General features: G+C 47.1%; 1 protein-coding gene and 1 long non-coding RNA gene across 4 annotated transcripts in view; one reads left to right on the top strand and one right to left on the bottom strand.

Annotated features, from left to right (window-relative positions):
* The first annotated feature begins 162 nt into the window (after positions 1-162).
* On the top strand, positions 163-7,412 carry LOC122543610 (uncharacterized). The gene is made up of 3 exons (XR_006310116.2): positions 163-254; positions 1,848-1,988; positions 7,219-7,412. It is a non-coding gene; the product is annotated as an uncharacterized LOC122543610 (long non-coding RNA).
* Positions 7,413-8,727: 1,315 nt separating this feature from the next.
* The window catches only part of LOC122543594 (epithelial sodium channel subunit alpha-like), an 18,354-nt gene continuing 13,364 nt past the window's right edge, over positions 8,728-13,717 (bottom strand). For all 3 annotated transcript variants that reach the window (XM_043682415.2, XM_043682412.2, XM_043682414.2), the window contains exons 8-13: positions 13,509-13,626; positions 12,592-12,670; positions 12,224-12,281; positions 11,847-11,899; positions 11,611-11,686; positions 8,728-11,269 (exon numbers count right to left, since the gene is read on the bottom strand). In XM_043682415.2, the coding sequence (XP_043538350.2) occupies positions 11,057-11,269; positions 11,611-11,686; positions 11,847-11,899; positions 12,224-12,281; positions 12,592-12,670; positions 13,509-13,626 (597 nt within the window). In that variant the 3' untranslated portion in view covers positions 8,728-11,056. The remainder of the gene's footprint in view (positions 11,270-11,610; positions 11,687-11,846; positions 11,900-12,223; positions 12,282-12,591; positions 12,671-13,508; positions 13,627-13,717) is intronic.

Genomic DNA, 13,717 nt, shown 5'->3' with positions numbered 1-13,717 from the left:
TATTCATCGGAGCGGAGGGAGAGGCTGCAGCCCTCGGGCTCGCCTGCCTTCCCCCCCCCCTCCAACCAATCAGAACGCGGAAGGGGCTGACGCCTGATGTCACGCTGTGGGGGCGGGGCTGGGCAGGCGGAGCTCCCTGATTGGTTGCCCGGCGCCAGCACGGTGGAGAGCATGCGCATAGTCCCCTGCACCCACGGCCAAGATGGACGCCGCTGATCCGCCGAGCGCCTGTCGCCGGTCCAAACGTCGCGCCAGTAAGTTCCCAGCGCGCATTCAAATTATTCTTGAACGCGTTTACCAAATCTCCAGCGCACTTCCTCCCCTTCCTCCGCGAACCTGAGGGGAAATCACACTCGCAATGATGTTGAAAAACGGAGCCCTCCGGGAAAAACTGCCCGTTCCGGCACTGCGCATGCTCCATTACGCCTGGTCGCGGCTGATTGACGGCGGCTCTGCACCAATACGGACCGGCGGGCGGGGCCTGACGCCCGAGCTGGAGTGAGTAGTCCTCCAACCAATCGGCGTGAATGAGAGGCGGGGCTGTATCCGCCCCTGTCTCTGATTGACACAAGGTAAACTCAATGACTGCAGATGCTGGAAACCAGATTCTGGATCAGTGGTGCTGGAAGAGCACAGCATCCAAGGAGCAGCGAAATCGACGTTTCGGGCAAAAGCCCTTTGGCCGAACTGGTCCTCCCCCTTAACAATTTCTCCTTCGAATCCTCCCACTTCCTCCAGACCAAAGGGGTAGCCATGGGCACACGTATGGGCCCCAGCTATGCCTGTCTCTTTGTTGGCTACGTAGAACAGTCCATCTTCCGTAATTACACCGGCACCACTCCCCACCTCTTCCTCCGCTCACATTGATGGCTGCATTGGCGCCACCTCGTGCTCCCGCACGAGGTTATCTTATAAGAAGGGCTTTTGCCCGAAACGTCGATTTCGCTGCTCCTCGGATGCTGCCTGAACTGCTGTGCTCTTCCAGCACCACTAATCCAGAATCTGACTGACACAGTGGCTAATCTGGTTTCTCTCAAATTCCAAGAGCTTTCCCCGCCTTTTCAAATAAACAGTGACTTTGGCAGTTTTTTTTTAATCTGCTCGGACTATTCCAAAATCTTTTGGAAACTTACAAACAATGCATCCTCTGGCTGCTTGTTTTAGAATTAGCAGGAGGCTGGAAGAACACAGCAAGTCAGGCACTATCAGGAGAAGTTAACGTTTTGGGGTGTAACCCGACACCCACAGAACCAAGTGGTGCCAATGATCCTCGACCCAAAGCATTGACTTCTCCTGATGCTACCTGGCTTCTAGCCTCTCGCTTGTCTACCTTGCAGGAGGTATGCACAGTTTTATTTTGGTAAATATTTCTTTATTCCCCCAGTCCCACACACACAAACACAAACACACTACTGCCTAACTGCGGTATTTTCCCCAGCACCCATGTTGTGTGTGTGTGTAGGTATCACCTTTTTTTTCCTTTTTCAGTGCTCTAAACTTGCGCAGTTTTATTATAATTTAGATTTAGATTACTTACAGTGTGGAAACGGGCCCTTCAGCCCAACAAGTCCACACCGACCCGCCGAAGCGCAACCCACCCTTACCCCTAACCTAACACTACGGGCAATTTAGCATGGCCAATTCACCTGACCTGCACGTCTTTGGACTGTGGGAGGAAACCCACGCAGACACGGGGAGAATGTGTAAACTCCACACAGTCAGTCACCTGAGGCGGGAATTGAACCCGGGTCTCTGGCGCTGTGAGGCAGCAGTGCTAACCACTGTGCCACCGTGCTGCCCGCTGACTCCACTCTGTCAATAAATGTCTCTTTTTTTTTCTTCTCCAGCCACCATCAAATGTTTACTTAACAGCTACTGTCAGTGCTATTACAACATTTAGCCCTCCATCTGGCTGCCAAGATGTCTCAGGGTGGGCTGATTGATTGAATGCCTTCCCACACTCAGAACAAATGAAAGGCTGCTCTCAGGTGTGTTGATAAGCGAACGCACTTCTATTTCTTTTTTTAATCATGTGATTGGTTAAACATTTACTTGTTTTTTTATTATATTTTTTGGTTATTTGAAAAAGAGCAGTGAAGTATTAGAAATTATTTAGCACATAAATTTATGGAAAGTAATAAAATAATTAACTAGGTCGAGATGGCTCGGCTGGTGATGTGCTGTAGCTGTATGATCTGGGAGCTGGCTGATCCCATTGTGAACGGCAGTGACCAGATTTGCAGCAAGTGTTGGTTGCTGGAGTAACTCTGGCTCAGAGTTGATGATCTGGAATCTGAGCTTCAAATATTGTGGCACATCCGGCAGATGGAGAATTACCTGGGTGCTTTGTTTCAGGAGGCAGTCACACCTGATCGATTAAGTGATTCAAATTGTTCATGGTCAGGGTGTGATTGCAAGTGAGGCAGGTAGGGAAATTCTGAGTCCAGGAATGGAGGAACCTCAACTTTTGACGTTATTCAACAGGTATGAGGTACTTGCTTCCTGTGTGAATGAGGAAAAGGGCTGCGGGGTGGATGAGCCAGCTCACCATGGCATCGAAGGCCCTTCCAGAGGGAGGCTCAAAAAGACAAGTGGTAGTTATAAGAAATTCTATAATTAGGGGGATAGATAGTATCCTTTGCAAGCTGGATCGGTAGTCCCGCATAGTGTGTTGCCTGCCTGGTGCCAGGATGCAGGACATCTCTAACCGTCTTGAAAGGATATTGGAGTGGGATGGGGAGAACCCAGTTGTTGTGGTTCACAGTGGGACTAACAACATAGGCAAGGTTAGGATGGAGGACCTGTTTGGGGATTATCGAGCACTAGGAACAGAATTAAGGAATGGGTCCTCAAGGGTTATAATCTCCCGGTTACTGCCTGACCGACGTGCAAGTTGGCTTAGGGATAAGAAAATTAGAGAAGTAAACATGTGGCTAAGGGAGTGGTGTGGGAAAGAGGGGTTCCATTTCATGGAGGATTGGCATCAGTTTTGGAACCGGGGACATCTGTACCAATGGGATGGTCTCCGCCTGAACCAATCTGGGACTAGTATTCCAGTGAGAAGGATAAAAAGAGTGGTCATGAGGATTTTAAACTGGTGAGTCGGGGGAAGGGAAAGTTAAAACAACAGGAATTATAGTGGTAGATTAAAGGTAAGCAGCAGGTTAGCATGTGTGCAGGAGGGTTTAAATATAAGGCAGACTATGAAAGCAGTAAAAGGAAGGATAACTCAGCAGGTATTATTAGATATGTTGGAAATCATGAGGGTAAAAAAGCTAGCATAAAGGCACTTTACCGAAATGCTCACAGCATTTGTAACAAGGTTGATGAGTTAACAGCACAATTATCATGAATGAATATGATTTGGTAGCTATTACGGAGACATGGTTACAGATGGTCACAACTGGGAGTTAAATATCCAGGGGTATCAGATTATTCAGATGAGCAGACAGGAAGGTAAGGGATGTGGTGTAGCTCTGATATTCAAGGACGACATGAGGGCTGAGGTGAGAAATGATACATGTTCTTTGGAGAATGTTATTGAATCCATTTTGTTGGAAATTAGAAATTCTAAGAAGAAAATGTCACTGATAGGCATAGTCTATAGGCCACCACATAATAACATCACATTTGGGCGGGCAATAAATGAAATATCTAATGCCTGTAAAAATGGTACGGTAATTATCATGGGGGATTTTAATCTACATGTCGCTTGGTCGAACCAGCTCGGTCAGGGTAGCGTTAAGGAGGAGTTCATTGAGTGCATCCGTGATTGTTTTCTTGAACAGTATGTAATGAAACCAATGAGGGAGCAAGCTGTCCTAGACCTGGTCCAGTGTAATGAGACAGGAACAATTAAAGACCTCGTATTTAGTGATCGTCTTGGAAGGAGCAATCACAGTATGGTTGAATTTAGATGGAGAGTGTGAACATAAAATCCAATCCCAGGATCCTGTGCTTAAAAATGGGAAACTACAATAGATTGAGGGCGAACTTGGCTAAAGTAGACCGGAAACAAAGATTTTACGATGGCACAGTTGACGAGCAGTGGAGGACTCCCAAAGTAATTTTTCAAATTGCTCAGCAAAAGTATATTCCAATGAAAAGAAAGGACTGTAATCTGCCATGCGTGTCTAAGGAAATAAGGGAGGCTATCAAATTGGAAGAGAAGGCATACAAGGTTGTCAAAAACAACATGAAACCAGAACATTGGGAAAACTTTAAAGGTCAACAGAAAGCCACAAAAACAGCTATAAAGAAAAGTAAGATAGAACATGAGAAAAACTAGCACAGAATGTAAAGACAGATAGCAAATGTTTCTGCAAATATTTAAACAAAAAAAGAATGGCTGAAGTAAACGTTCGTCCTTTAGAGGATGAGAACAGGTACTAAGTTACAGGATATGATGAAATGACCGAGGCATATAACAGGTATTTTGTATCGGTGTTCACAGTGGAGGACACTAATAACATTACCAGTAATTGACAAAGAGACGAAGGTAGGTGAGGACCTGGAAGCAATCATTATTACGGAAGAGGTAGTGTTGGGCAAGCTAATGGAGCTAAGGATAGACAAGTCTCCTGGCCCCTGATGGAATACATCCCAGGGTATTAAAAGAGATGGCGGGAGAAATAGCAAGTGGACTGGCGGTAATTTTCCACTTTCCGAAAGGCCTTCAACAAGATGCCGCTCATGAGACTGCTGCATAAAATAAAGATGCATGATGTTAGGGGCAAAGTATTAGCATGGATAGAGGATTGGGTGACTAACAGGGAGCAAAGAGTGGGGATAAATGAGTGCTATTCTGGTTGGCAATCAGTGATGAGTGGTGTGCTTCAGGGATCAGTGTTGGGACCACAATTATTCACAACTTATGTAGATAATTTGGAATTGGGGACCACGTGTAGTGTGTCAAAATTTGCAGATGACACTAAAAGGAGTGAAGTGTGCGGAGAACTGTAAAACTTTACAGGAGAACGTAGATACTTTGAGTGGGTCAGCAAAGTTCTGGAAGAATGGAATACGTTGTTAGTAAATGTGAAGTCACCTATTTCAGTTGGAGTAACAGGAAAAAGGATTATTACTTGAATGGTAAATAGTTGCAGTATGCTGCTATGCAGAGGGACCTGGGTATCCTTGAAGGTTGGTTTACGGGTAGAACAAGTAATTAGGAAGGCAAATGGTATCTTGTCCTTCATTGCTAAAGGAATTGACTTTAAAAGCAGGGAGGTTAAATTGCAGCTGTACAGCGTGCTGGTGAAGCCACACATAGAGTACTGTGTGCAGTTTTGGTCTCCTAACTTGAGAGAGTATGTACTGGTACTGGAAGGAGTGCAGAGGAGGTTCAATAGGTTGATTCTGGAGTTGAGGGGGTTGGCTTATGAGGACAGACTGAGTAGGCTGGGATTATGTTCATTGGAATGCAGAAAAATGAGGGGGGGAATCTTATAAAGTTGTGAAGGGAATAGATAAGACAGAAGTAGGGAGCATGTTTCCACTGGCAGGTGAAACTAGGACAAGAGGGCGTGTGGTGGAGGAAAATGTAGAGAATCATCAGGAGACGAGGAGTAGGTCTTTTATTTGTAAACAAAAAACCGTGACACTGAGAAAGCAGATTCTCGAATGCCCACGAACCTCAGGGTCTGTGTTTTCTTTTTATCATTGTTTCTGTTAGCTTATCAGCATGTCCAACTATATCAATCAAAGTACCTCACTCTAGCTACACAGTAAACCAGTGATGTTAGTTCCCATTATCTCTTCAGTTGTACATTCTACTTCATGTTATTCTAATGTCACGTTACATATTTTAGTGCTAACTTTTGCAGTAATGATCGTTCATTCTAGACCCTACTTAATATTTTTCTTAATGTCATGATTAGATATTTACTATCACCTCTGCTACAGTGATCTTCCATTCCAGACTAACCTGCCATCGTTAGATATTTAGCTATTCTATCTATGACAATAGTCTTCTGTCTCAAGCTGACGCTATTAACTATTAATTAGATAGTTAATGTCATGTCCCAAATATTTCTGGTCCCAATCTTGTCATAATGGCACTTAACGTGGAGACTACCTCTCCTAACTGTTATCTCATCTCGCCATAGTGACCTTTCAGCCTCAGCCTTGCTCTGCTAATTGGTGTTAGAGCATTCTAATATTCTTACCCCATTCTGCCTTCCACAGACCACAGATTGCCAGTGGCCTTCATGCTTTAACCCTGCCCAAACTCTCATGCTCTTTATTTTCCATAGGCGTATCTCCTCAAAATTAAGGGGAGCAGATTTAGGGCTGAATTGGGAAGAAACTTCTTTACTCGGGGTGGGGGGGGTTATAAATCCATGGAATTCCGTGCCCAGTGAAGTAGTTGACGCTATGTCAGTAAGCGTTTTTAAAGCTAAGGTAGATTTTTTTTTTAAAACAATAAAGGAATTGAAGGATATGGTGAGAGCATGGATGAGTCCATGAAAACATCAGCCATGATCTTAACGAATGTCGGAGCTGGCTTGAAGGGCCAGGCGGCCTCTTCCTGCTCCTAATTCTCTCGTGTTCTTCTGTGAACTCCCAGGTGTCTCAGCAGGCTGAAAGTCGGAGAGAATTCTTTCCACACACACACACACAGCATTGTTCATCCAAGTGGATTAGATTAGATTACAGTGTGGAAACAGGCCCTTCGGCCCAACAATTCCACACCGACCCGCCGAAGCGAAACCCACCCATACCCCTACATTTACCCCTTACCTCGCACTACAGGCAATTTAGTATGGCCAATTCACCTGACCCTGCACATCTTTGAATGGTGGAAGGAAACCGGAGCACCCGGAGGAAACCCACGCAGACACGGGGAGAACGTGCAAACTCCACACAGTCATTCGCCTGAGGCGGGAATTGAACCCGGGTCTCTGGTGCTGTGAGGCAGCAGTGCTAACCAATGTGCCACCGTGCCGCCCAGTGATTAGTGTGTGTTTGGAAGGAACTGTCAGATGAAGTAGTGGAATCTGGTGCAATGCCAACCTTTAAAAGGCATCTGAAATGATTGATTCATCGGAAAGTTTTAGAAGGATGAGGGTCAAATGTTGGCAATTGGGATAAGATTAATTTCGGATATCCTGTTCGCATGAACGAGTTGGAGCGAAGGGTCTTTTTCTGTGCTGTACATCTCCATGATTCTTTCTGTCTCCCTTGGTGGTATCTCACTGTGAACTGCTCCTGTTTTAGGTACAGATTTGGGATTGTGGCCAGGCCATTGAAAACTGGATTGCTCCCAGTTCAAACCAGTGTTACCCAAACAGATCCCTGACGGCAGTATGGTCGCAGAGACTTCACCTGATGAAGGAGCAGATCTCTGAAAGTATGTAATTTCAAATAAACCTGTTGGAATATAACCTGGTGTCATGTGACTTCTGACTTTGGATATAGAGAGAGTGGGGGGGTGCTAACGAACCCCACTCCACGTTTGGCTGAGTAGGTGTCTGATCTGCAAGTGGAGTGGGGACATTATGGCCTAGTCAGGTCAAAATGATCAGGGGCCTGTCCTGTGGGTGAGAAAGGGGAACTGAGGCCTACTGTGGTCCTGGCTAAGCACAGGCCTGTCCCGAGGGTGAGAGAAGACAGGAATGCTCTTTGAGCCAAGGTTATTGCTCGAATCGCTGTATCTGTCTCTCTCTCTCTTGCTCTCTCTCTCTCTCCTCTTCCCGCGCCTCCGTTTGTCTCTCTCTCTCTCTATCTGTCTCTCTCTCTCACTATCTCTCTCTCTCTCTCTCTTGCTCTCTCTCTCTCCTCTTCCCGCGCCCCCGTTTGTCTCTCTCTCTCTCTATCTGTCTCTCTCTCTCTCACTATCTCTCTCTCTCTCTTGCTCTCTCTCTCTCCTCTTCCCACGCCCCCGTTTGTCTCTCTCTCTCTCTATCTGTCTCTCTCTCTCTCTCTCTCTCTCTGTATCTGTCTCTCTCTCTCTTGTTCTCTCTCTCTCTCTCTCCTCTTCCCGCCCCCCCCCCCCCTTCTGTCTGTCTCTCTCTCTCTCTCTCTCTCTCTCTTTGTCTTGCACGCATGCACGCACACACACACAATGTCAAGGCTTTAGTTCAGTTCACGGCTCATTGCCCATTGGAATGTTCCAGAACACAATGTTACAACCGATGATTAAGAGGGCTTGGAATGGACATTTGTGTAAATCTGTCTTCCAAGTTACTGGTGTGGGGGAGGGGAGTGCAACCATTTTGCTATCGCATAACTGGGAGGAGGAATTAACGCCATTTTGGGTGTTGCTTGGAGCCACTTAGCTCCTGCTCCCAATGCCTTGGTACCAATGTGCGTAAGAGAGGTGAACCACAGAGGAGAGATTGGGTATTGGAGTGGGGGGGGTGAACTCTGCTGTAACAAGTCCTAACTGAGATGCTGATCGTGGGTGTTGGAGGTCAGTCATCTGAGCTCCTGGATATCTCTGCAGGAGTTCATCAGAGTAGTGTCCTAGATTCAATCATCTTCAGTTGCTTTATCAACGATCTGCCCCTCAATTGTGGTGGGGGGGGGGGGTCAGGAATGGAGATGTTCGTCAATGATTGTATAATATTTACTGCTCCTCAGATGCTGCAGCAGGAGTCCAAATGCGGCAAGACGTGGATAATAATCAATGTCGGGCTGACAAGGGACAAGTAACATTCACTCCCACTCACACTCTCTCTCTGTCTCTCACACTCTCATTTTCTTCCCAGCAAGAGAATCAGCAGGTCATGTTGAACTCATTTATTGGAAGTCTTTGAGATCATTACAAGCACGGTGGATAACAGGGAACCGGTGAATGTGGTGTGGCTGGATTTCCAGAAGGCATTCGACAAGGTACCACACAAAAGGCTGCTACATGCGATAAAAGTGCACAGCATTATGGATAACATATTAGCATAGAGAGAAGATTGGTTAACTAACAGAAAGCAGAGAGTGGGGGTAAATGGTTCGCGTCAGTCACTTGTAGTATGCTTCAGAGGTCAGTGTTGGGACCATAATAGTTTACGATTTACATAAATGATTTAGAGTTGGGGACCAGAGGTAACTTCTCAAAGTTGGCAGATGACACAGAAGCGAATGATATAGCAAAATGTGCAGAGGACACTGAAAGTCTGCAGAAGGATGTAGATTGGTTAAGTGAGTGGGCTGGGTCTGGCAGGTGGAGTACAACGTCGGTCATCTGTTTTGGTCAGAGTGGCAGATGGCTGACTCCTGCTGCTATTATTCCTGCACTTCATTTGCTGCTTGGGAACTCTACCCGGACTCAATATCGAATTCAACAGTTTCAGGGCATGAGGCTCCTTCTCTCATGTCCTTTACCTAACCCACTCGATGCCAGGACTTGTCATAGGGGTGGCACGGCGGCTCAGTGGTTAGCACTGCTGCCTCACAGCACCAGGGTCCCAGGTTCGATTCCAGCCTCGGGTGACTGTCTGTGTGGAGTTTGCACGTTTTCCCTGTGTCTGTGTGGGTTTCCTCCGGGTGCTCCGGTTTCCTGCCACAGTCACAAAGATGTGCAGGTCAGGTGAATTGGCCACACTAAATTGCCCATAGCATTAGGTGCATTAGTCAGGGGGAAATGGGTCTGGGTGGGTGACTGTTCGGAGGGTCGGTGTGGACTTGTTGGGACGAAGGGCCTGTTTCCACACTGTAGGGAATCTAATCTAATCATATGGTCTGCAATTAGACACAACCCATTGTTCACCACTAATAGTCCTCATGAGCAGCTGTTGATTCTCTGAGACTATTCGTTATCCACCCCTTTGTCTATCCAACTGTTCTTCTCTCCCTTTCAGGTCTATTCTCACCTATAATTTATTCCTTACCCCCTTCCCCGTACCCTACCTTCTGCAAAAAAAAAAGCTGTATCCCAAAACATAAACTCTGATTTCTGTACACAGATGCTGCCAGACCAGCTGAGCTTTTCCAGTAATGTCTGTTCTTGATTCTGATTAACAGCATCTGCAGTTCTTTCAGTTCTTACCATCTCTCTCTCTCTGTCTTTCTGTGCATTTCTCCCTATCTGTCTCTCTCCCGTTCTGTCTCCTTTCTCTCACTTTTTTTTCCTTCTCCCTCACTGCTCTGTCTCTCACTCTGTCTCTCTTTCTCTATCTTTACCTCTCACTTGCTGTCTCCTTTCCTCTCTTTCTGTTTGTCTGCCTACCTCTCTCTCTCCCCCTGTGTGGTGTGTCTCTCTATCTGTCTCTCTCTGCCTGTCTCTCTCTACCTGTCCTTGTCTCTCTCTCTTTCTCTACTTCTCTCTCTGACTGTATCTCGCTCTTTTTGACACTTTGTCTGTCTGTGTTTCTCTCTCTCTCTTGCTGTCTCCTTCCCTCTCTCTCTGTGTACTTCTCTCGCTCTCTGCTTCCCTCTCTTGCTACCTCTCCCTGTTCCTCCCCTTTCTATGTGTCTCCCTACCTCTCTCTCTCTCTGTTTTGCACTCTGTATGTCTCTCACTGTCTCTCGTTCTCCATCTTTACCTCTCTTTGTTGCTGTCTCCTTCAGTCTCTCTCTTGGCTCTTTCCTTCTCTCTCTATCTATCAAAGGAACAATATCACTCACTGTATTTCAATCCCAGCCTCATCCTCGAACTGTTCCCATGCCAAATCCATTCCCACTCCAATCATTTTGAGGTGAGGGTGTTTGAGGAGTTCTGCACTTTGGCAGGAAGAATAGAGAAACAGGATATTATTTCAAAGGTGACAGACTGTGAAGGTTGCCGGACAGGACAACTTAGAGGAGTACATAAATCACAGAAACCTAGTGTGTAAGTTCAGTGGGGAATTGGGAATGCAAATGGTCTTTTGTTGCTGAGAAATGGAGTATAAATGTAGGGAGAGATTTTGCTAGAAATGTGCAAGGTACGTGTCAGACCACGGCCAGCTTACTGCAAACAGTTTTTGGGGTCCTGTATCTGAAGAAACTGTTTTGGGGTGCTGTATCTGAGGAAGTAGAGACTGATGTCAGAAGCAATCTGGAGAAGGTTCACTCGCTGATCCCAGAGGTGTGGAGTTACTGTGTAATCTGTAGAGGTCAGGTCCGTACTCTTTGGAGTTTACAAGAATGAGGGGGGCACATGAAGAGTAGCATCCGACGGATGGGCGGACTCCTCGGCGGGAGATCCCAGGTTCGGAGAGCGGGCCCAGAGCAAGATGACAGCAAGGGTAATAAGGTCGAAGATAAGTTCCACCATCTCCAGGACAGACATGACAGAAGAGCCGAGCCAGAGACTCCATTGGCTTCCCAAGTTGGCAAGCATGACCGCCACCTACAGGGGTAGGAGGTAAGGGCAAGACCGGGATGTTAATTGTGACTCCCATCAAAGGGAAGCGCCCAATGCTTCCTCCATCTCTCCTTCTCATCAGCCCCATACTTCAGAACTCTCCCGCCTGTCCCTCACACCTCTAGGACTTGCGAAAGTGCAACTCAATTACTTCGACATTCGCAGATTGGCATTTTAAGATTTCAATGTTTCATTAGACCCCTCGGTCACCTCTCGACGTACACTTCCCTGCCCATCTGGGCAGACCCCCTCCACTCGATGCCCCTATTTCCCGGGGAGAGAGCACAAGGTGATCCCGCGAAACCGATGGAGCAAGAGAAACTCACAGGCAGTGCTGGGGTCTCCCTCATCGATTTGTAGTTCAGCTCACGGAAAAAGAGGTTCAGTTTGGCCAGTTCCTTCCTGCTCCGTAGGGAGAAAGGGACAGGGTGAATAGGTGGTGGGCTTGGAGAGAGGGCGACAGATGGAAAGACAGAGAGAGGCATTCAGATTGAAAAGACAGACAGACAGTGAGAGATAGCCAGAGAGAAGAAGAGAGAGGGGGAGTTTCAACGTTACTGACCTGTTGGAGGTGGCAGAACGGTGTTGATTCTGGAAGATAGGATTCATCCAGCTCTGCGGATTGGATAGAAAATGCAACATTATCGACAGAGAGTGTGTGAACGAGACAGAGAGAGGGAGTATCTGTGAGAGAGTATGTGACAGAGTGAGTTTTGTGTGAGAGAGAGGGAGAGTGTGTGTGTTCACACGTGTGTGTGTGTGTGTTCACACGTGTGTGTGTGTGTGTTCACACGTGTGTGTGTGTGTGTTCACACGTGTGTGTGTGTGTGTGTGTACGCCCATGTGTGTCTGTGTGAGAGAGAGAGAGAGATAGAGAAAGACTGCATGTGGCTCCAAATACAGGTGGGTTTTTAGTTGATTTAATTTCATTAGACTTACCAATGAATTTTTTGATGGCCAGTTTGCATATCCAGCTGTCATTTGATATTCAGTTTGTCTGAAAATATCACCAAGAATTAGATTAAATATAATCGCTCTGTACTGATTGTCCGACAGCACCTGCTCCCTCAGTGCTTACCCTCAAACAGTGCCCGCTTCCTCAGCACTGACCCTCTGACAGTACCCGCTTCCACGGCACTGACCCTCCGACAATGCCCGCTTCCTCAGTGCTGACCTTCCAACAGTGCCTGCTCCCTCAGCACTGACCCTCCGGCAGTGCGGCACTCCCTCAGCACTGACCTTTTGACAGTGCCTGCCCTCTCCACATTCTGGTTGAGGCCTGGTTCCGAGTTTGCTTTTACACTCACTTGCATGGTTTCTGACAGATTTTGAAACATCCGAGGACATCGTCTGTGAATTCTTTTGCCAGCCGGTAATAGCAGTGCCCTGGTGGTGAGAGAGACAGAGAGAGGTGAGCAGGAAGTTCTTTGTTCTGGTCACCTTTGACCAATTCCTGCCTCATCCTGAGCACAGGCCCAAAACTGTAACCAAGTTCCCTCTAATCCTGAGCAACAGGTACAAAGTCTTGGCCAATTTCCTTCCCTGCACATCAACAGGCCCAAAGCTTTGGCCAGCTTCCCTTTCGTCCTTCACGACAGGCCTAAGACTATGCTAAATCTCTTTAGCAATAGGCCCCAACCCTGGCTGGCCCCAACCCTGGCTAGCTCCCATCCCGCCCTTAGCAACAGGCCCAAAGCCTTGGTAAATTTCTCTCTCTCCTTAGCAAAAGACCCCAAACCCTCATCAACTCTTAACTCATTCTTAGCGACAAATCAAAAATCGTGGCTGTTTTCCACTTATCCTTCTACTTATGAATATTCTGACCAACCCCTATCGTATCCTTGTCAATGGCCCCAAACCATGACCAGTTACCCTCAACCTTTAGCCACAGGCCTCGGGCCCTGACTAACTCCTGACCCATCCTTATCCTTAAGTCCTAAACCCTGTCCACATACTGTCTTATCCTTAGCAACAGGCCCAAATTCTATGACCAAATCCAAGCTTACCCTTAGCTTGGGCCCAAAATCCTTTCAATTACCCTTTCTCCTTGGGAACAGGCTCCAAACCCTGTCCAAATCCCACCTTATCCTCAACAACAGGCCTCAAAATCCTGACCAAGACACATCTCCTCCTTAGCAACAGGTCATAACGGGCTGTAACTCGTTTTAGGATATGTGACTAACTGTGGATGCAATACAGGCCTATCACAACAGGCCTCACTTACCCCAAGCGGTGTGTTTGTTGTAATTGCAGTACTCTGCTCCTGAGGGCAGCGGGTAGTAATAGTAGGCGCAGCCGCAGCGGGACACCATGGTGAGCTGGAAGCAGGAACGGACGCAAGTCTTTTGGAAGAGCAAGTGGGTGGAAAAGAGAGGAACAATCAGGGCCTTAGTGCAAAGGTTTGTTGGGAAAGGCTTGGACTGCGTTGTTGAG

This window comes from Chiloscyllium plagiosum, unplaced genomic scaffold (assembly GCF_037043375.1).
Source record: "Chiloscyllium plagiosum isolate Xiang-an unplaced genomic scaffold, Cpla_swu_hap1 HiC_scaffold_27, whole genome shotgun sequence".
NCBI classification, from domain to species: Eukaryota; Metazoa; Chordata; class Chondrichthyes; order Orectolobiformes; family Hemiscylliidae; genus Chiloscyllium; species Chiloscyllium plagiosum.
The sequence above is the reverse complement of the archived record's forward strand: the minus strand, read 5'-3'. Positions and strand labels throughout refer to the sequence as shown.